Source organism: Paramisgurnus dabryanus, chromosome 5 (genome assembly GCF_030506205.2).
Source record: "Paramisgurnus dabryanus chromosome 5, PD_genome_1.1, whole genome shotgun sequence".
Classification (NCBI taxonomy): domain Eukaryota; kingdom Metazoa; phylum Chordata; class Actinopteri; order Cypriniformes; family Cobitidae; genus Paramisgurnus; species Paramisgurnus dabryanus.
The window spans coordinates 20,263,783-20,285,911 of record NC_133341.1 but is presented as its reverse complement, the minus strand read 5'-3'; the positions used below and the strand labels follow the sequence as shown (position 1 = coordinate 20,285,911).

At 38.9% G+C, this 22,129-nt stretch overlaps 1 protein-coding gene and 1 long non-coding RNA gene across 2 annotated transcripts in view; one reads left to right on the top strand and one right to left on the bottom strand.

Moving 5' to 3' along the window:
* Positions 1-145: 145 nt before the first annotated feature.
* Positions 146-11,283, bottom strand: entpd2a.1 (ectonucleoside triphosphate diphosphohydrolase 2a, tandem duplicate 1). Its single transcript, XM_065250234.2, has 9 exons — positions 11,106-11,283; positions 9,232-9,349; positions 7,384-7,534; positions 6,968-7,127; positions 5,695-5,922; positions 4,533-4,796; positions 3,262-3,381; positions 2,805-2,939; positions 146-1,190 (listed from the first exon to the last, which is right to left on the bottom strand). Exons 1-9 carry the CDS (start codon positions 11,223-11,225, stop codon positions 969-971), a joined length of 1,518 nt encoding a protein of 505 aa, XP_065106306.1. The 5' UTR covers positions 11,226-11,283; the 3' UTR covers positions 146-968.
* LOC135732294 (uncharacterized) overlaps positions 11,145-22,129 on the top strand; it is a 32,715-nt gene continuing 21,730 nt past the window's right edge. Inside the window, exon 1 of the long non-coding RNA XR_010526735.1 lies at positions 11,145-11,283. This is a non-coding gene — a long non-coding RNA (uncharacterized lncRNA). The remainder of the gene's footprint in view (positions 11,284-22,129) is intronic.

Sequence of the window (22,129 nt, the reverse complement as noted above, 5' to 3'; positions counted from 1 at the left end):
AAATGTCCTAATATAACTAAGGCCTAGTCCTGGATTGAAATGGACCAGGGTTCCAGAGATTATTATTTATTATAGGCACAGTAAGCATTACTGAATCTGATTACTATTGAGTGCTGTTTATGTAAAAATGCACACGTCTCACAGAGTTATTAAATGTGATAATTTAATGACATACACAACTTTGCATTATTCAGCAGAAACAGAAGCAATACAGTTTTCAAAACTGCAATTCATTTTGGTATACATATAAAACTTCTATTTTGAACATTTCAGTGTCTTTAACTTCATATTGAATCATACAGAATGCTACACAAGAAACATTAAGCAAACAATTGCTTTTGTTAAAGGGATAGTTCACCCAAAAAATGAAAATTCTGTCATCATTTATTCAATCTCATGTTGTTACAAACCTAAATAAATGTATCTGTTCTGATGAACACAAAGGATTAAGGAATGTTTGTAAGCAAACCGATAAGAAGCCCCATTGACATCCATAGTGGGAAAAAATACTATTGAAGTCAATGGGGTTTTTGATCTTTTACAAACATTTATCAATATCTTCCTTTGTGTTCATCAGAACAATATGAGGGTGAATAAATGAGAAATTTCATTTTTGAGCGAACCATCCCTTTAAGGCACAGTAGGCATACCTTACCTAAATTCACATAAAACCACATTCATTTAAAAAAAGACAAAGTAGCACAAATAAAAACACTGGCAAAACATCCTCTGTTTCAATCAAAACTGGCAAAATCTCTCCTAAAATATCACTAATAAGAAATAAATTGCTGAAATGTTGATGAAAAGTACAAAATGCTTACACACTTCTTTTGCATCATAATTTTTGTTGTATTGTAAACAGTAGAGGTTGGCCACTATCTTCACTAAGGACAGATTATTATGCGTCTTCAACGCATAATAATATACAAGGCGAGCAATGTAATACATTCAGTGCCTTGTGTTTGTAATTAAACAATACCATCACTACTTTCTTTCTTACCACTTTCTTTCTTACAGTTAGCACGCAGCAGAAAAAATATAGCCATTATAAGAAGGAATGAAAAAATGAAGACCAGGGCATTCCAGGCATGAGGATTCAGTCCTTTTCTCAGAGATAAATCTTCGGCAGGAAGCAGGTTGCTTAAACTTAGCATGTAGCCAAGGGACCAGCCAACAGAGGTCTCTCCCGCCTGCAAACCAAAGTAACTTGTTGACATTTTCTTATCAAGGCATAACAACATTCAAAACTCGACTCTATCTATAGGATTATTATTGGATCATGAAAGGTATCCTCTATATACAGTAGCAGGTGGTAGGAGGGGAGGGGTAAAAATAAGACATCTACACTTATTTATTGCTAGCAGATGGTTTAATGCAAAGCAACTTAAAAATGAGAGAGCATTTAAAGGAACACGCCCACATTTTGGGAATTTAGCTTATTCACCGTATCCCCCATAGTTAGATAAGTCCATACATACCTTTCTCATCTCTGTGCGTACTATAACTCTGTCTGACGCAGCCCTGCTAGCTTAGCTTAGCACAAAGACTAGAAGTGAATGGCTCCAGCTAGCAAACTGCTCCCAATAAGTGACAAAATAACACGAACAACAGTATGTATACTGTTAAAAGATGGCTGTCTCAAATGACCTTGTTATTTTTACACTGTGTGACTTTACAAATCACAACACATAAATAGGAAAATGTTTGCGTTATTTTCTCACTTATTGGGAGCAGTATGCTAGCTGGAGCCATTCACTTCCAGTCTTTGTGCTAAGCTAAGCTAGCGGGGGCTGCGTCAGACAGAGTTACAGCACGCACGGAGATGAGAAAGGTATGTATGGACTTATCTAACTATGGGGGAGACGGTGAATAAGCTAAATTCCCAAAATGTGGGCATGTTCCTTTAACATTTTGTCAATGAGCTTACATAAAGTGCAGTTTACAAGGCCATGTTGGGTTGTAGCTAGGAAAGTTAAACAGTTAGGTGTTAGTCAGGTAAATGCAGAAAAGATGAGCTTTGATTACAATCAGGGTGCCCTTGAGCAAGGCATCTTTCCCTCAATTGCTCCCCTGGGTACTGCATTGATAGCTGCCCACTGCTTCGATTGTGTGTGTGTTTACTACTTGCAGTACATGTGCTCACTACTTACTGGGATAGGTTAAATGCAGAGGCCACATTTCGAGTATGGGTGGCCATATTTGACAAACATGTCACTTTAATTAAAAAAGTAATTAGTGAAGACTTTCATTTAATAGATTTAAATCCTTGCAGGGCTGTCTTAAAGGGGCCATGGCACAAGACTTTTTTAAGATGTCAAATAAATCTTTGGTGTCCCCAGAGCACATATGTGAAGTTTTAGTTCAAAATACCATAAAAATAATTTATTATAGCATGCTAAAATTGCCACTTTGTAGGTGTATGCAAAAATGTGCAGTTTTGGGTGTGTCCTTTAATGTTCAAATGAGCTGATGAAATTCAAACACTGATCACAATGATGGTGGTTTGTTGCATTAAAACTCAATTGTGCTTTTCTCTGCACTAAATGGCAGTGCTGTGGTTGGATAGTGCAGATTAAGGGGTGGTATTATTATAATAAGAGCTCCTTATGACATCATAAGGAGAGACAAATTTCAACAACCTATTTTTTCATGTTCTTGCAGAGAATGGTTTACCAAAACCAAGTTACTGGGTTGATCTTTTTCACATTTTCTAGGTTGATAGAAGCACTGGGGACCCAATCATAGCACTTAAACATGGAAAAAGTCAGATTTTCATGCCATGGCCCCTTTAAAGTGGGGCTTACCTTTCTCTGGAAAGATATGTGTGGGAAGGAGAAATTATTAAAGCCATATCCATTTATCAGGAGCTCCTGGACAAAGATGGAGACTGCACAGTAATCCTTCAAACGGTTTCCCTGATTCGGAACCTTAGTGTTTATCTAACAGATAAAAAGCAGAAGTTAGAATTTTAGCGAGAGTTCTATAAAAAATAAAACACCTATAGAGGGTGTATCTAAACTCTATTTAAAATTTAAAATCAAATACTAAAATAAAGCCTGGCCAAAAAAATAGGTCAGCAGATCTGCATACACTACATCATGGAATCCAGAGTACACATATTAAATATCTTCATTGAAGATGAAAGCAAGTTCTCTGAGAACCTGAGACTCTCGGACTTTGGCCCAGTAGTTGATTGCTGAGATACAGAGAAAGTCTATCTCTCCGAATAGCAGGCTCAAAATAAGCCCAGCGGGGTGGTACCTCTTGAAAGCTCATGTTGCAGACAGCACGGGCAGCGTGCTTGAAGTGTGCTGGGGAGGTGATGGTGATGCCAGTAGTTTCTTGAAGGAATGAATGAGTGTAGAAGAATGCAGAAAATGCCTGTAACAAAGAAAGATTACATTGCCATAATTATGACACAAAGTACCCAGGAGATTCATTTCAATTGATTTAAAAGCATTAAGCTGCGCTATTTAATAACTGTTTAACACACAAATCAAGACACTAATGTATCTCTAATGGCTCAAGAGATGAAAAATAAAAAGCATATAATGTCAGTTGATAAACATATATATTTAAACAGAATGTGTGCTGTATAGCGTTAAAGGGACATTCCACTTTTTTTTGAAAATATGCTCATTTTCCAGCTTCCCTAGAGTTAAACATTTGATTTTTACATTTTTGGAATCCATTCAGCTGATCTCCGGGTCTGGCCCTAGCACTTTTAGCATAGCTTAGCTTAATCCATTGAATCTGATTAGACCATTAGCATCACGCTAAAAAATAACCAAAAAGTTTGGATATTTTTTCTATTTAAAACTTGACTCTTCTGTAGTTACATCGTGTACTAAGACCGATAGAATATTATAAGTTGCGATTTTCTAGGCAGATATGGCTAAGATCTATACTCTCATTCTGTCGTAATAATCAAGGACTTTGCAGCTGTAACATGGCTGCAGCAGGCGTAGTGATATTATGCACTGCCCGAAAATAGTACCTGCTATTAAAAGTTACTAAGGGACTACTTTCGGCTGCTGTGTAATATCATAGCGCCTCCTGCAGCCATGTTATGGCAGCAAAGTCCTTAATTATTACGTCAGAATAGGGTGGCCATTTGTGCCAGTTCCGCCGGACACGTCCCGAACATGTTTTCGGGTTCGTTCTCTGGAAGTCGCGTTGGTCGTCAGAATGAGAGTATAGTACCTAGTCATCATACTGCCTAGAAAATCGTAACTTTTAATTTTCCATCTGTCTTAGTACACGATGTAACTAAAGAAGAGACAAGTTTAAATAGGAAAAACATCGAAACTCTTTGGATATTTTTAGCGCCATGCTAATGGTCTAATCAGATTAAATGGATTATGCTAAACTATGCTAAAAGAGGTAGCGCCAGCCCCGGAGATCAGCTGAATGGATTTCAAAACAGTAAAAATCTAATGTTTAACACTAGGGGAGCTGGAAAATGAGCATATTTTCAAAAAAAGTGGAGTGTCCCTTTAATGTTCCATTAAAAGTAATAAGCAATCTCCTACCATGAAGTTTCCTGTAATGTTGGGCTGGAAGACTCCATCAAAAGAGCATTTGGAATAAGAACAGTTGTTGAAAGAAAAGAGACGAGAAACATTTCCCAGACACTGATTGTAGTCTCCAGTACCAGTAATTTGCAGGTTGTCATCAGGTTTATAAGGAGTTTGTCTGTTAACGCATGGAGTATCAAACACGCTGCTCAGCTTTACAGAGTCACTGTAACCTGCAGGATAGCAGGGGTGAACTACAGAGCTGTCTGATCCTTGAGTCTAAAAGACACACAAAGAAATAGAAGCATCAAGTATGGTAGCAAACTCTAAACACTCGTGTTCATCTCAAAATCATTTAAAATATGCTGGATGATTTTAAAGGTGCAGTGTGTAATTTTTTAAAGGATCTCTTGACAGAAATGCAAAATAATATACAAAACTGTATAATCAGGGGTGTATAAAGACCCTTTCATAATGAACCGTTACGTTTTTATTACCTTAGAATGAGACGTTATTATCTACATACACAGAGGGTCCCCTTAAATGGAAGTCGCCATTTTGTGCCGCCATGTTTCTAACAAAAGCCCTTAACGGACACACTTTTTATACTAAGTTGTCTCCATCGATGTCATTTTTTTGGTGATGGCTACTGTAGCTTCTATATGAGTTTCAAAAGCAAGGAAAGAACAGTGGACTGAGCCACTGGTTGCAATTCACAACCTCACCACTAGATGCCGCTAAAATTTACACATTGCACCTTTAAAAGGATAGTTCACCCAAAAATGAAAATTCTGTAGTTAGAAACCTTTAATTTGTTACAAACCTTTACAAATTTCTTTGTTCCGCTGAACACAAAAGAAGATATTTTGAGCAACATTTGTAACAAAACAGTTTTTTTTTAGCACCATTGACTTGCATAGTGTTTTCCAGCCTTATATGGAAGTGAATGGTGCTCCTGTTTTCTGCTTGATTACAAATATATTTCTTTGTGTTTAGCAGAACAAAGAAATGTATACAGGTTGTAACAACTTAAAGGTGACTAACTGATGACAGAATTTTTATTTTTAGGTTAACTATCCCCCTACATAATGATTTGATAAAGAGATGTGGTAATACATGTATAGGTGCTGTTTCAGGTATAATTCTATATGCTACAATATGAAGGGAAATAATTTACCATTATCAGATGTGCCAGCAGTCTGAGTAACACCTGATCTCTCCCATAGCACAGAAAGCTCTGGGTGTAAATCTTATAGTCTTTCCCATACAGCTGCAATTTCATGAAATTATCCTTGTTCTCTATGGTTTCTTCAGTCACAAAAGTGATCTGAGTCGAAGCTCCACCAAAGTCTAGTGCACCGATCGTGGGTCTGCCTGGGGACAGCCAGTGACCCACAAAACCATACTGGAAAATGAACAAGGGAGAGAAGAGAGAGAAACTGAGAGCAGGGCTGGTGGCAAATTAAAAATCATATTTAAAGTACATAAAAAAACATTGATATTTTTTACTGACAGCGTGTAGGCACTGGTTTTTGCATCAAACCACCATGCACGTTTTTATGCAAAAAGCATGATTCGTCAAAACGTCAAGCTTATACTAAACTGAATCAAGCCCGAAGTACAGTCTGTTTTTTACATGTACGCAAACGTATGCGCACGATTGCAAAGTATATTTTACTCATGTGTGCCCGCAGACGTTCAACGCATGTGCATTGCGACAAAATGCAATGCATCTCCTGGGCTACATGAGACATTCTCCTCTAGGTGCATATGCATACTGTATGTGCACCACCAGATTTTTTAAACCCTGCATACATTGTATGTGTAGGTCATGCATGCGTGTACAGGAGAGTATGTAGGCTACGAGGGGTATTGCAAATTGTTGCAATGCGTATGGATTAGCACACATGTATGAGTCAAATTAACTATGCTTCGCAAGGCTGTGTGCATGTGCGCATATGCGTAAAAAACAGACTATACCCAGGGCTTTGTTGTGTTTCAACTGGTTTTGAGAATGGCATATTTTGTTTTGTCTAAAAGAAGATCTTAAAAGAGCAAATTACTGCAGACACATGCTTCCTCATTAAGAACAGTCTAGATGTATTATAACTAACTACAGAAGAAGGATAATAATATTTATGCATTTATGGTAAAAGCTTATATCAAAAGTGGCCTGCAGTGCATCCAAGTTGTTCATTTAATCAGTATGCGTATTCCCTGGGGGAAAAAAACATGAGTTAGGTATTGCTAGTACCATGATGTTACATTATAGGTGCCTGATTTTAGTGCTTTTGAGGCTTTAAAGCATCAGTGAAAAAATTTAACAGAGTTTAATAGAATAGAGAATAACAAGATCTTTGTGTAACTTATAGCGATTTTCCTTTTGGACCGAATATTGAATGACTGAACAAGATAGATATAATAAAAACAATTTAAAACACAGCATTTACCTTAATATAGTTCTCAAGCAGGTAGTTGACTGTGACCCATCCATAGGCTCCCTCCTCTTGTCCACTTAAAATCGTGGCTCCTTTAAAGCTGAACGGGTAGGACTTCAGCTTATCTCCCACTTCTTTCAAAATCTCATTTGACTCTTTGGGTTTAGAAATACTGTGATAAGACACAAGCATGTATATTTGTTATCTTACAAAGCATTTTACTTTATTTCAACACAGTTTTTCCATGCTCATGTACTGTATTATTGTTCCTGCAGGTTTAAATGACAACTGGGGACTTTGTATAGCCTAAATTATATTGGCATGGCAGTAATGGGTGCATTGTAAAAATTATTAAAGAAGCCATTAAAAGGCTGCATGTTTCACTGATTTTACCACAGTAAGAAAACACTGTGAGCTTCCTGACTCACTTCAACAGTCTCATGCCTGCTGTGGCCCCAAGATACAGAGGAGTAAGTTTGTGTCTAGGTTTGGGGATGTTGTGAACAGCTTGTTCCATACATTCCTGAAGGCTCTGGGCTGCTCCTCCTTTAATACCCGCATAACTGGAGATCCCACCTCCTGGTTAGGGAAAGTGAGATAAAGTGAAAGAGGAAGAATGAGGATCAGTCATCAAACAACTAAAGCAAATCATCAAATTCCGCGTAATATTTTAGGAAGTATGCCCACACAGAGTAAATAAAGAACTTTAAGGTTCCTATTTTATTTACATAGATGATGTTAGAGTCCCGATTAAATGCAAATCGCTCTTTCTCTCAACAGGTATCATTTTGGAATATTGTGAAAACTAGTAACTTGGTATAAGCACTTCTTTATGGCCTCCCTATTACAAATAACTTTATTGTTTTCTAATTTTGGGGTAAAAGCGTAAGTGCCTAAATGTAAATGTTAATGTCTGCTCTGCAGATGAGCTTGAGATGAAAGATTATGAAATGCTCATAAAGGTCACAGCTAAGGCATCACCACAAAACAGGAAGTGTGCAAAGTGCACATATGGCAACCTTTATTTTTACCGTTTCCATTTAATCTATGAAGAGAAACTAAAAGCAAAACTAATTGATAATCTTACGTTGTTCTTTCAAAAAAAATGAAGTAAAACTTCTCATTTCCAATGCATGGATTTTGAAATGTTTCTTATGTGAGCAACTCTTAGAAAGTCTAATACATATCGAAACCAAGTCTGGGTATCCAATATACCGTATATATATTCCAAGAAAGTGACAAGATGAAAACCACTATTTTCCGTTACAAACTTTCACATAGCATCTTTAGGTTATAAAAACATAAAAAATTCTAATCCATAACTTGATTTTCAAAGATTTATTATAAAAACGAATAATTTTTGCCACAAAATGCAATAAATCGCAATAAAGTTTTTTTTTTTGTGTGCAAAATTCTATAAATCTATTCAATCTATATATAAATGTGCATTCATTTTTGCCATTTTATATTCATTTAGTTGAACAGTTGTACACACTGATTAAAAAAATAAACATTAATGGCATTAATCAAAACACTTACTTTGTCATATTAGTAAGGAACACTGTCATTGCTGCGCGGTTATACTTGGCGTCGTCCTATACCTTTTTCACAGCGATCAGCTGTGTTGATTTTGAGTAAAATTATGGAAAGTTTTTCATAAGATCCCCCTGGGGTCAATGTGTTAGCACGAGAGAAGCTAGATGCTGTCGGGAGAACAAGCGATCGTCTCCCGAGTGCCTCTTGCTTAATTTATTAAATGTTGATGGCTTACGTTTCTTTCCCGTCACAGAAAGCCACCACAGGTTTATCAATGCTATTAAAGTATTATTTTGTTTTTGTTTGTTTGTTGATCACAAAGTACAAAGTAGATGAGGAAAACTAGGACTCTGTGTACTCAACGCGCCGCCATTGTTGGTTTACATTGCGTGGAATGGTGCGCTGTAATTTGTGGAGCGGATTTATTGCATTCTGTAGAAAAGGAGGAGTGGCGTTTATTGCGTTTTGGGAAAAAAGGGAGAAAAGATGACGGAATAACACAGCAGATATTGGATTTTGCGTAAAATTAAGAATTTACTTTTAAATACTGACCTGATATAATACTGATTTTGGCAGTAACTGATTTTTTTTCTTCAAAAATGGCGTTTATTGCGTTTTGGAACCAAACTCTTCATATATAGATTTAATTGAAGACAAATTCTGGAGTTTGCGATACATAAAATTATAGTTATAAATAGGATAGTTTGAGCAATCTCACATTGTAATGTTTGATTACTCACCTTTAACATGACACTCTGAGTGTTGACTCACAACGCCTGTACCGTTTTGCTTGTCTGCTGGCCATCTGTAGATGAACATGGCTGTATGGGAGGACCCAGCATCCAAGACTATGCCATACTGTAACAAACAATAGATCGAAAGAACTTAAAGATACAAAAATTCAGGCCAGCTACAATAAAATGTACTCCATATAAAGCACCTATTCACCAATGTTGTTAACTGGCACAAATGTTTTATTTTATGCATTTATTTACTTTTCATTTCCATCCATTTAAGAAGTACAAAATGAGCAATACAATATGATACAGTTTGCTTATTTGATCTTTTAAACATGCTGGTAAAGCCTATTCAGATTACAATCAAAAGGTGACAAAGCCACAGCTTATCGACACTGCATTTGGTTTTGTATAAAAACAGGGTGTGTGGGCTTTAGTAATGTGCATTGTTATGATTGAAACAAAGTTATAGTTGGGTTACTGTCTGTCTACTATCTATTTTTAGCTGATGCAGTTTAGTTTGCTTTGAAATATTGTAGATCAGATTTAATCTAATATCATGCAAACAGTAACATGTTTAATAGCTAATACTTTTTGAATCATTTACCGTCCCATTTGAAGCTATGCTTGCACCCACTTTAACCCCTCTTTAAAAATGATCAAAGTATAAGCTGTCGAACCTTTTCCTTAGTTAATTCATAATGCAAAATAGTATTCAGGTTACCATGGCTCACATAGAGCTTTCTGAGCAAATATGATGATTCATTTAAAAATCAAAAACATCTTTGATGTCCTATTTTCAGCACAACTATCAAATAAAGTATTAAATAGCGATAGATTAAAAAAAAACAAATGCCATTTATATATTATGTCTCTTTTATGACACACCTGCACTGCAAGCTCCAGAGTGATTGTGTATTTTGGGCAAGACACTACCTGAACCCTATTCATACATGCAAACCATGATAATCTCAACCAGTCTACACGCTTTGCCTACAGTTTGCATGCACTTGCAGTTGAATGGTAATCTCTAAAAGCTATTTGTTTCAAAGATCTCTGTGTTATTTAGGCAACTCGAAACATGTTTGAGTTTGCTTATCAACAGTGACTCACTGTCATGGTCTACCAAAATAAAATGTCCCTACATAAAATATAGTAGTAATGATGTTGAACTCTGTTGGGAAAGTTAGGACAAACTAAACATTTAAACACGGATTAAAAACTCATAATATGTTGGATTTCAATAAAAGGAAAAATTATTTAATTTTATAATCTGCTGAGAAATTTGAATAATTGATTTAGGGGAAATATGAAGTTTCAACATCTCATTTAAAAGCAGGGTAAAGAAACAGAGGCAATTAGAAATATACATTGATTTACTTTAAAAAGAACATATATTACAAAAATATTCATGGGTTGACACTTACGAAAAATAAACAAGATTTTATTATTATTATTTTAAAAGTATACCCTTTTTTTTGTAAACTGATTACCATTTTGCATTACCATAGTTTTAATACACATTACACATCTTATGGTTATACTATGGTCCCTGTATTGGAAAATGTGTAAAGTTGGTTACTCTGCAAATATCATAGTTAAACTAGTTACTGTAAACCCATTCATTCTACGAGACAGCAATCTCTTAATGCTTATGCAAGACTCAGTAACTAAGTCCCATAAATCAATGAGTGCAACAAGAAATGTGTAACCGATGTGCAAAGTTTATTTGCACAACCGGAACTAATTGATTCAAAACACAGATAAGCAGGCTACAATCTACTGAAACGTTGCACGGCAGTGGGATGCTTACTGTACTTCACACAGACCTCTTTTCAATTTGTAGCAGGTTTATTGAATGAAAAATAATATATTACCATGAACTGTGCTGGCTCTTTGATGTCTTCAGTGGGAATGACGGTCAGAAGAATGCCACCGACCGCCAGCAACATAACTGCAGTCGCGGTGATGATCTGGCATTGCTGTTGGTTACCCATGGATGCCGTGTATGCGACGCGATCCAGCGAGGAAAAATGATAGCAACGACATTTGTTGGTAAGTAGTAGTATTGTATATAGTGACGTATGTTAAAGGCTGTAAGCCCGGCAAAACGAAGTGGGCATGGCACTTGAACATTGTTCTCAGTCATAAGTTTTGTCATTCATCGTCATGGCGCAACAGGTTGTAGTAAAACCACAGAGTTTCCGCTCAGTCAGTCAGTCAGTCAGTCAGACAGACGAATGCGATAACTATAAACAAACGCGATTTTCTTTTAAACATACTGTTGCAATATTACCATTGATCTTTGGTACCTGCGTTCATAAATTTAAAAACAAATGTTTTGTTGTATAAATTTCTCGATAAAGGACCTGAAATCCTTCAGCTGTCAGTTATTGCTTTTATAAAACAGTTCATACTGTATACCTGGCAAGGTTTCATAAATTAAACACACAACAACAAAAATGTAGAGTACATTTTATGCTTAAAAATAGTCTTAAGCAATGAGTTAGTTTTTCAGAATGGTTCGAAATTTCTCAGTGCATGGGAATGGGATGGAGCCAACAAATTAAAAAGTGAATTAAAAGGCAGAAAACTGAGCAAGCTGGCTTTATCGATAAAAACGTAATCCGCACGGCTGACTGATGATATAATGTCTTGTGAAGCCAAGCCAGTCGGTTTTTGCAAGAAATTGAACGGTATTATATTCTTTAATGAGCCTCTGCCAAACATGAGCGCGATTTTGTTGTGTTGTTTGGTAAACCAGCCTCTTTCTCAGTGCAGACAGTTTCAGCAGTAACAACATAAACAAACGGCTTTCGTGGAACAAACATAACTTAAACGTTACGAAAACTTACACATAAAATAGGCTTGTTTGACTTCGTGTGGCGCCGCAAGAACCGACAGGCGTATCACAGTACCGCGAGAGCGTTATTTTGACGTCATCCGCCTGTCGGTTCTCGCGTCACCATATTAAGTTGAACAAGCCTAAAAACAACAGTGGCCCTGTCCCAAATGGCGCACTTCATGTGGACTTTCGGTCTCGTGGCCTTAAATTGCGCGTTCTCGCTTAGTCTACGAGTCCGTAGGGTGTCCCATCTGTCATTTTTACGCTTTGAAGTGTGCTCATCAGCGCCTCCTTTGCCCCCTTGATGCGGTCTTCAGCGAAGCCCGCACTGCAGCAGGCTTCGCGCACTTTGCCAACCCAGAAGTCCTTGCGAAAGGGCAATCGAACCAATCAGACGACGGAAGGGAGGAGTTCACACTGACGGGCAACTTCTCTACCTATTTTCCGGTGTGATGCTCGAGTCTGTCCCAAAATACGACTCCGGTGCACCCACGTGGACTCGCATCAAGGGTCCCTAAAGTCTGGACTACGTGATGTCATCAAAGTGTGGACTCTGAGGAGGACCACAAGTCCGGAGTGTGCCATTTGGGACAGGGCCAGTGTCTTAGAGTAGTTTATTTCTGATAACAAGCTAAATTGACAAGTAGATTACCGTTGTTAAAATCATATCTACAGCGTACTAAAAACTACACTGAGCTAAAGTTACTGTGTAAAATGTGTACTTTAACAGAGGTGGAAAAAGTAACAAAATATTGTACTTAAGTAAAAGTAAAGTTACTTTAATAATATTTAACTTAAGTAAAAGTAAAGTTACTTGTCTAAAAATCTACTCAAGTAAAAGTAAAAAGTAAGTCATTTTAACTTTACTCAGAGTAAAAGTTACTTTTTTTACAGCGGGAAGTGGTGGAGGATTCTAGTTCAAAAACGACAAGGTAATATAAATCTCAAACTAGTTGTTTTTAATTGTAGGAACATCTTTACAATTAAAGTGCAATAACAAAAATGTAATAAAATAATTTATTATATTATTTAATGATTTTACATGTGCGTTATGCACTTTTGAAGGTGGTCAGCAGCTTGTAAATACAATCACTATAGTAAGGTTGTAATTGATGTATTGCTGGTAACATACATTATTTTATTAAACTATATATCTAGTTTAAATGAGCATATAATGAGATGAGTGCCATGTCTATATACATTTGACTCGTTTATTATCTTCTTACTTCCCTGACCTGGGTACCTGATGTCAGACCTTTATTCTTTTCTCTCTCTCTCTCTCTCTCTCTCTCTCTCTCTCTCTCTCTCTCTCTCTCTCTCTCTCTCTCTCTCTCTCTCTCTCTTTCTCTCTCTCTCTCTCTGCAATGTCTAATGACCTGTGCATTCTCAAGGACGTTTTGAAGTTGTGTTTGACTTGACGCGAAGCTGCTAGACCTCGAAAGATGCATGGTATTAAAAACGCGTCGTGCAATTTCTTACTTAAGAGCAAGAATCCTACCTTTCATAGAAATGAAACACTCGCTTCGCGTCAGTGGAAAGTGGTCGCTTAAATATGACCAGGGGTTTCTTTCATAAGATTTGAACTGAGGCGGGTCTGCATTAGCACGCGCCTGTCTCGTCCGTCTCCATGGTTCTTTATGCGCATTCCCCCGCCCATCAATCATCCGTTGCGCGTCTTCATCACCTTGCTTTTTAAAATATTTTTTTACTCAGTAACGGATATGATTTAAAATGTAGCAAAGTACAATACTTTAAATAAAACATACTTAAGTAAAAGTAAAAGTACAGATTTTAAAAACTACTCAAAAAAGTAAAAGTACACAAAAAAACTACTCAATTACAGTAGCGTGAGTAAATGTAATTCGTTACTTTCCACCTCTGTACTTTAATATACAATGTTAACTACAGATTGGCTGATCTCTGTTCACAAAGAAACCAAAACATTTGTTATTTTTTACAATGTAGTTTTTCCAGAGTTCAGTTTAGCCACTAGCCACAGCATTAATCAATATGCTAAAATAAAATGGGGCCAAGAAGCAGCTGGAGCACAAATTTAGTGTAAAAAAGTTATAGTTTCACTCTGTACACATTTTATTGCATTTCTAGCAAGAAATTAGTATTGTATAGTTTTCAAATATGGTATAAGTTATCACAAAGGCACTCTCTGTTTATATTTTTAACTGAATACCATTATGCTGCCTAACTGTGCATTCAGACCGCCACGGGCGAGAGCGTCAAAGTTGCCGGAAGTCATTAGGCTTGTTTGAGATGAGCAAATTCTGCGCAGAATCGATCACCGGTGATCAGCGCAAGATGCATTCCGGTTAGAAAAGTGTCCGACTTACGTCCGACTTGCTCTGATGTCACACTGACGTGTACAAAATAACTCTCGCGATGGAGAGGCGGGCTCGTCGGATTCTACAGCCGAGCGCAGTTGCTCTCCACCGACTGCGTTGACGAAAAGCACGATGGGAAAAGACTTGCTGACGACACAGCTTAATGCTGATTTGCCCGGGAATGTCAGCTGATGACTTTTTAATTCTAAAAACTCCACTTCCTGTAGTAGTTTTTATATTTATTCAACTTGTTCGTGACTTATGACATTGATATTATTAATAAATTCCTTTAAACTTTTGTAATGGTGTTGTATTATTTGTACAGTGTGCTGTTTATATTTCACACAGAAACGAATTTGTATTACGTCTAGACTTAGATTACATCCCAACATTTACTAAGAAGCCTTTTCCAATAATGAACAGTTCAGCTTTGTGATTCTCCTTATAAACATCTTAATGTAAATGCATTTGTTGGTATTTCAGTTGCATCTATTTAATCCGCGATAAAATACGCGAACGCGATCTCTTCCATTGCTGACGTTTGCAGTCAACAACACTGCGAAATTCATGAAGCGTCCGGCTTGCCTCCACTTTTTTCACTCCTCCCCTCACTGCAGCCGGCTACTCTCGCCTATATTTCAGGCGAGGCAAGCTGCATCTCAAACAAGCCTATTTATTTTCAATGAGAGCCGGCGGCGACCTCCGGCGAGCAGCGGCGCGTTATGTACAGCGTGAGCGTCGAGGAGAGTTGAAATCAACTCAACTTTATGGTAATGAGATATGACGCGGTTCGGCGGCAACCAATCGGAAGGCAGAAATTTTCGGCTGCAACCAATCGGAAGGCGGAAACCTCCACCTGAGAGGAATTCAGAGAATGCATTCTAGCGTCAGAGCGTCCACTACACCTTTTCTTTAGCGTTGTTGGCAGGGCAGCCAGAGCTTTTATTGACGCTCTCGCCGGTGGCGGTCTGAATGCACAGTAAGTCTGTCTGAATGCGTTTCTTGGACCTGCCTTCATGCTTCCAAAGTCATTCGTGTGTTCAAGTTCATGCGGCGCTGCGCAGACCGATCGGCAAGGTTTGCTGCTTGCAGTCGAGGGAGGAGTTGAAGCCGAGCTGTCAAGTCGGACACCTGCTGCTTGCTGTAGTAATGTGAGCGCCGTGTTACATTTTTAATATAACTTTTTAATAAAATAAAAGTTGCAACCAGTTGCTGTTTATACTGTATGCCTGAAAATAACTGAAAACATCAACCTATATTATTAAAATAACAATAGAGTTTCGTCTGTCACCAGCCTTGATAGCATATGTCACAGTCACATGCCTTCAGAGCCAGCTCAAAGCGGACAAAATTTTTAAACGGCATGCACTGCTTCAAGTCAGCCGCCGTTCAGTCTACGCAGTGTCATGGAATTCTCCATACAACTCCTAATACCCCTGTTGAGTCTTAATGATTGCAGAGATGCCAGTCAAGATGTAACAAAATAATGTTTATTGAGCAGCTCAATCTGCAGAAGCAAAACTGGCAGCTGCAGAGAGAAGGTATCGAAACAACTTTCCTACTCTTCTCTCCCCAGCTGCTCATTTATATCCACTTTTTCACACACCTATGCCTGCACAAAGAACACTTTACTTGCACAGATCACACTTTAGACATTTGAAGAGCAGACAGTCACTATTTTTGTCTAGCACTAACAGTTGTACAATTTTATTTTGAGTAATTCTAAGAAACACAGGGATATAAACAGAATGTGCAACAAAAACATTCTGCATAACACTTAAAGTAAACTAGTTACATATCATTAAGCTTAATGTGTTATGTAAAATATACTTCTTATAAATCTATAAATTATGTTTTATTAACGCAGTTAGGGAGGAGCACGTCAAATACGCTACTTTCAGCTGTCTCCAATACTCTAATACCACCAGCTGTCTATAATCAGTAATCAACATGTCTACCCAATCAGCACAAGAGCAAGCCATATATAAACCACACGCAGAGGTGTAAAGTACTTGAGTAATTTTACTTGATTACTGTACTTAAGTATTATTTTTGGGGATTTTTACTTTACTTGAGTACAATTTAAAATCAGTACTTTTACTTTTACTTAATTAATTTTTTTAAGAAATAAAAGTACTTTTTACTCCTTACAATTTTATTTACAGTCAAAAAGTACTTATTTTTTAGACATCACTCTATTCTATTTTCCCTTACTCTTACCAAACCAATTGAATTGTGCTGACGGCCAGTTTAATTTAAATGTTATTTATTTTCCTTGGCCGACATACAGCTTGCCACTCCCTGAAATTCATACGGTCGTAGCTCAGGCACCTTAAGTCCGGGGTGTTTGACTTCGGGTCCCTTACCTGAGAGGGCCTTTCCAACGAGCCAATTCTGACGCTCTAACCCTTTCCCTGGCTGAGATACAGCGGTCATTCCTCTGATTTTCCCATGACCGTAGCTTGGATGCCTTTGGGTCGCTTATACCCGAGGGGACTTAAGGTGCCCGAGCTACAGTCGTGGAAAAAATTGGGGAAAGGACCACCATATCACGGCCGGGGAAATGGCTAGAGACTCATGGGTGGCTTGTTGGAAAGGCCCTCTTGGGTAGGATAAGGAACCCGAAGGGCGAACGCCCTGGACTTTTTAAGGTGCCTGAGCTAAGGCCAAGGAAAAATCCGGGAAGGGCTAGAGACTCGCGAGTGGGCTCGTCGGATGAAGATTTTTTCGCTTCTTTGAAACCGACAACACATTAAGCCAGCAAAGAGTTGGATGGATATCTGGCCTGAGTTTCAGACACCAGGAAGTCTCTGCTCACGTTCCCTGCTATTTGCAGCCTCTCTATCAAGACTAAGACCTTGTTCACGCTGTCAGTCCAAATCTGATTTTGTTGCATGTCTGACTGGACAGACTCACTGTCCACATTGTGTATCACAACTGTTTAGATCCGATCTGTGCGTCCTGTAGGGCTTTGCCATTTTCTGGATTATCTGCACTGTTTCTATGGCAATGACGTCACACTGGCACAACAATCGTGTTTTACATTTTACGTGACGCAACAGCATGACGTAACCGAAAAGCTACAAAAATACGATCAGAGCGGTCAGACTTAAATGTATTTCTGGAAATGTGATTTGAAAAGTATTCCAAACCACCTCTGGATATAGCTTGAAACAGAAAAGAAAAAAACAGATTTCATGTGGTTTTTGGCCGTTCACACGTTCTAAATGTGATTGGGTTCCAATCGAATATGTACCAAAATCAGATTTGGACTGACAGTGTGAACAAGAACTAATACAACTCTTTCTGCACTGGCAGTCTGTGAGATGCTTGATACTCAATTTTGAAAATCAGCTTCTGCTTTAGTTAAATTAGAGGTTTCACAACTTTGAGTAGCATGTTGCATACTGAAATTAGGTTGTTTTATAGTTTGATAATGAAATACAATTACATACAACAGTTGTAAAGCAGGATAAAACCCTGTATGTGGTGCATTCACTTCATGTTTTTAGAGATTAAAAGCTTAAACAAGAATCTCTAGTTAAAAATGTTCCTGTTACTTTTACTTTTTTAATACTCAAGTACAATTTTAATGTGGTACTTTTTACTTTTACTCAAGTATGATTCTGGCCAGATACTTTTACTTTTAATTGAGTAAAATTTACACTCAGTACTTTTACTTTCACTTGAGTAACATTTTTGAGTACTTTTTACACCTCTGAACCACAGTTAAACTCAAAAGAGATCCTCAGCGGTCTTCAAAACAGGTCTCGCTGAAACAGCCACCATGTCAGAGATAGAACTATTTTCATCTGACGACGAATCTCTTTACTCCCAAAGCGTTCATCTATGCCAGCTACCCCAACGAGTGCGGCTATTCTAGCAGGCAACGTCGCAGAGTCTCCAGCTCTAGTGCGCGGTCGCGAGCCAAAGCGGAAAAGATAGCTCTCCACCGACGAGACGCAAATCTTCTTCCTCGTCCGCATCATCCTCATCATCGTCATGCTCTCTGGCCCAGACAACCATCCCAGCAATAGGTAAATGGACTGTGCGTGGTCTAAGACAAGCATTAACTAACGCAGATATCCATTATCCTAGAAGAATGAATAAAGCAGAATTATACGATCTATACACAAACCTACAGTCAACAAGCGCTCCCTTTAAACCTCCATCTCCATTGAAGGTCCCCAAAAAAGCTACAAACAAGTCAACTAAAGGTAAAAAAAACATCTACCTCCCAATTCCAGCCTTCATCCAAAGCATGACCAGACCTCCGTCCACCAATATGTAAGAGCAGTGCGCCTTCAGCAAGCCTGGGACGGTCCCCAGATTTCATCACCGCTACACCGCAACCTTCTGCTCAGCATCACTCAGTGGGGTTTTCCAGCATTAGCCCCCAACGGGATTTACTGGACACCAGCAGCGACCGTCGTCCCTTTAGCATGAGGCTGCCTCTGCTGGCAGGGCAGGTGCAACCTGTGGACATCCATTGTTCGTGACACGCGGTTCCTGACGTGAGGCTGCCTCCACCAGAGCCGCGAGCCTGTTTTCCATCTCAGCACCCTCTCTCCTTCCCATTCGCTTCCCAAGCTCCAGCAGCTGCAACAGACACAAGACCACCTCAGTTTCCTACATCGGATTGTCTTCCCCATAACATAAGACCTCAAGCAAAATCACCTTTTTCCCTGCTTTCAGCTACTCAGATGCCCATACCACCACATGTTACATTTACATTTTGTCATTTAGCAGACGCTTTTGTCCAAAGCGACTTACAAGTGAGGGAAACAATAGAAGCAATTATGGCAACACAAGAACAGCAATACATAAGTGCACTGGAAATAGTCTCATCAAGTCCAACACAATATACATAGCCAAGGGTATGTTAGTATTTTTTTTATGGATAAAGAGGAAGGTAAATAGAGAAAGAGATAAAGAGAAAGGTAACTAAAGAAAGATAGTAAGTCTGTTATTAGGAAGTGAGGTAATGGCGGAAGAGATGGGTTTTTAGCCGAGTCTTAAAGACAGCTACAGTGTCAGCAGATCGTGTCACGACCGGCAGATCATTCCACAATTGTGGAACAGTTCCTGAGAATCTTGTTTTCTTCCCTTTTTGAGATGGCACCACAAGCCGTCGCTCAGTGGCAGAGCGCAGTGATTGAGAGGGTACATAAGGCTCTATAAGCAAGCGAAGGTAAGGGAGTGCTGACCCAGTGGTGGTTTTAAAGGCCAGGAGCAGAGCCTTAAATTTGATGCGAGCTGCTAGGAAGCCAGTGTAACTTGACAAAGAGAGGAGTGACATGCGCCCTCTTTGGCTCATTGAAGACCACTCTTGCCGCTGCATTCTGAATCATCTGTAGGGGTTTGGTCGTGCAGGGCGGAACCTGCTGCTGCGAGCATTTCCACCAAACACCATTGCTTCAGAACCCTCCGTAGCCAGCAGCAAAGGGAATCCAACTTTTCCACAAATAAATTTTTGGCTCTCCCTCTCCTGCTCTAACAAATTTAGACATCACAACTTATTAAAGACATCCAAAAGATCCATCCCACCCGTCCAGATGCTAGACAACCACTTAACACTAGACCTGACCATCAAGTGTATCCGTATCCTCCGTTTAGGCTACCATTCCAGCTCGCACATTTGGGCGCAATGTTTATTTTGGCTTTTTTCGGTTTTCTCAGATCCTCCAAACTTATCATTGTCTCAAATTTTAACACAAAAATTCATCCCAGCATTTCAGATTTATCCTTAGTAGACGAAGAAATCTCCTACTTTATCAAACAGAGTAAGACAGACCAATCCAAAAAAGGCAATTTTATTTATATTTTCAACCTTCATTCACCTATCCAACCGTACCAAACCCTCCAATACTACCTTCAATTCAGAAAATCAACAAGTAAAGATCCCTTAGACCCACTTTTTATTAACAATGCAAACCAACCAGTCCCGCGCTTCACATTTAAAATGAGTCCTGAAACAATCAGACATCTCAGCCGAACACATTTCAGGACACTCTTTTCGCATAGGTGCCACAAACACAGCCGCCCAAAAAGGACTTTCACAGCAGCAGATCCAAGCTCTTGGTCATTGGTCACTCGAAGCTTTCAAAACCTATATAAGAACTAACCGCTTCCACATTTAAAAAGCGCACAAAACCCTTATCAGCTAAAACCAACTCTAACTCGTTTTTTACCGGGGGGGGGGGGGCTTACCCATTCGATCACAGTGAGTATTGAATTCCCGTCAGATGCTGCGAGAGCCCTTCCAATTGGTAATAGCTAAACGTTTTCATGTCCATACCAGGGGGGCTTACCCGTCCGATTGCAGTGAGTATTGAACTTCCGTCAGACACTGCAAAAGCCTTCCCAATATGAATCATCCACTTCAAAGCCCGGGGGGCTCATTTATCTGATTGCAGTGAGTATTAAACTCCCGTCAGATGCCGCAAAAAAGCTCTCCCAATTTAAATCATACACCCTTTCGCCAACGAGGGCTTACTTATCCGATCGCAGTGAGTATTGAACTCCTGTCGGATGTTGCAAAAGCCCTCCTAATTTAAATTGTACACCCTTTCGCCAATGGGGGCTTACCAGTCCGATCGCAGTGAGTGTTGAACTCCCATCGAATATTGCAAAAGCCCTCCCAATTTAAATCGCACAGCCCTTCGCCAATGGGGGCTTACCCGTCCGATCGCAGTGAGTATTAAACTCCCGTTAGACACTGTAATAACCCTCCCAATTAAAATCGCACACCCCTTCGCCAATGGGGGCTTACCAGTCCGACCGCAGTGAGTTTTGAACTCCCGTCAGATGTTGCAAAAGCCCTCCCAATTTAAATCGCACACCCCTTCGCCAGTGTGGGCTTACCAGTCCAATCGCAATGAGTATTGAACTCCCGTTAGATGTTGCAAAAGCCCTCCCAATTTAAATCGCACACCCCTTCGCTAATGGGGGCTTACCCGTCCGATTGCAGTGAGTATTGAACTCCCGTCGGACGCTGCAAAAGCCTTCACAATTTAAACCACACACCCCTTCGCCAACGCAAACATCAGCCTCATCATTTCTACTATTTGGGGGGTACAGTTCCCCGGCTGCTGTCCGAATAAATGAATTTTGCATTTTTTTTTGGAGGGTACTCTGTGTTTGGGCTCATTTCCGAGCTCAGAGCATTCTCCCCGGACAGCACGCCAAATACGTTTACAAAGCTAATCTTTCCGACTTATTTGTAAGTGTGAACTCATGAAATTATGTTTTATTAGCGCATTTCGGGAGGAGCATGTCAAATACGCTACTTTCAGCTGTCTCCAAACAGTAGCCTTATCAACAAATACTCTAATACCACCAGCTGTCTATATTGACATGTTTTTTTAAAACTAGTTATATTTCCTAATTTAACTTAATCCTGGCTTAAGATAATCCCTGTCCGGGAAACCACCCCTAAAGTGGTGGAAATCATGGACTTGCATTATATGAATAATGCAAGTCATTATATGAATAAAACAAGTCTCTGCGGTTTTTGCAAAATATCTTCTTTATTGTTTAACTGAAGAGAAAATGTCACCAAAATATCCGATGACCTGAGAGTGAGTAAATAAACAGCAAATTTTCATTTTTGGGGGAACTATCCCTTTATTTAAAGGTACAGTAAGTAGGGTTTTAAGTGTTTTATTAATCAAAATCAATGTCTTTATTCATAAATATGTCCTCTGTGGTGTCAAATGAC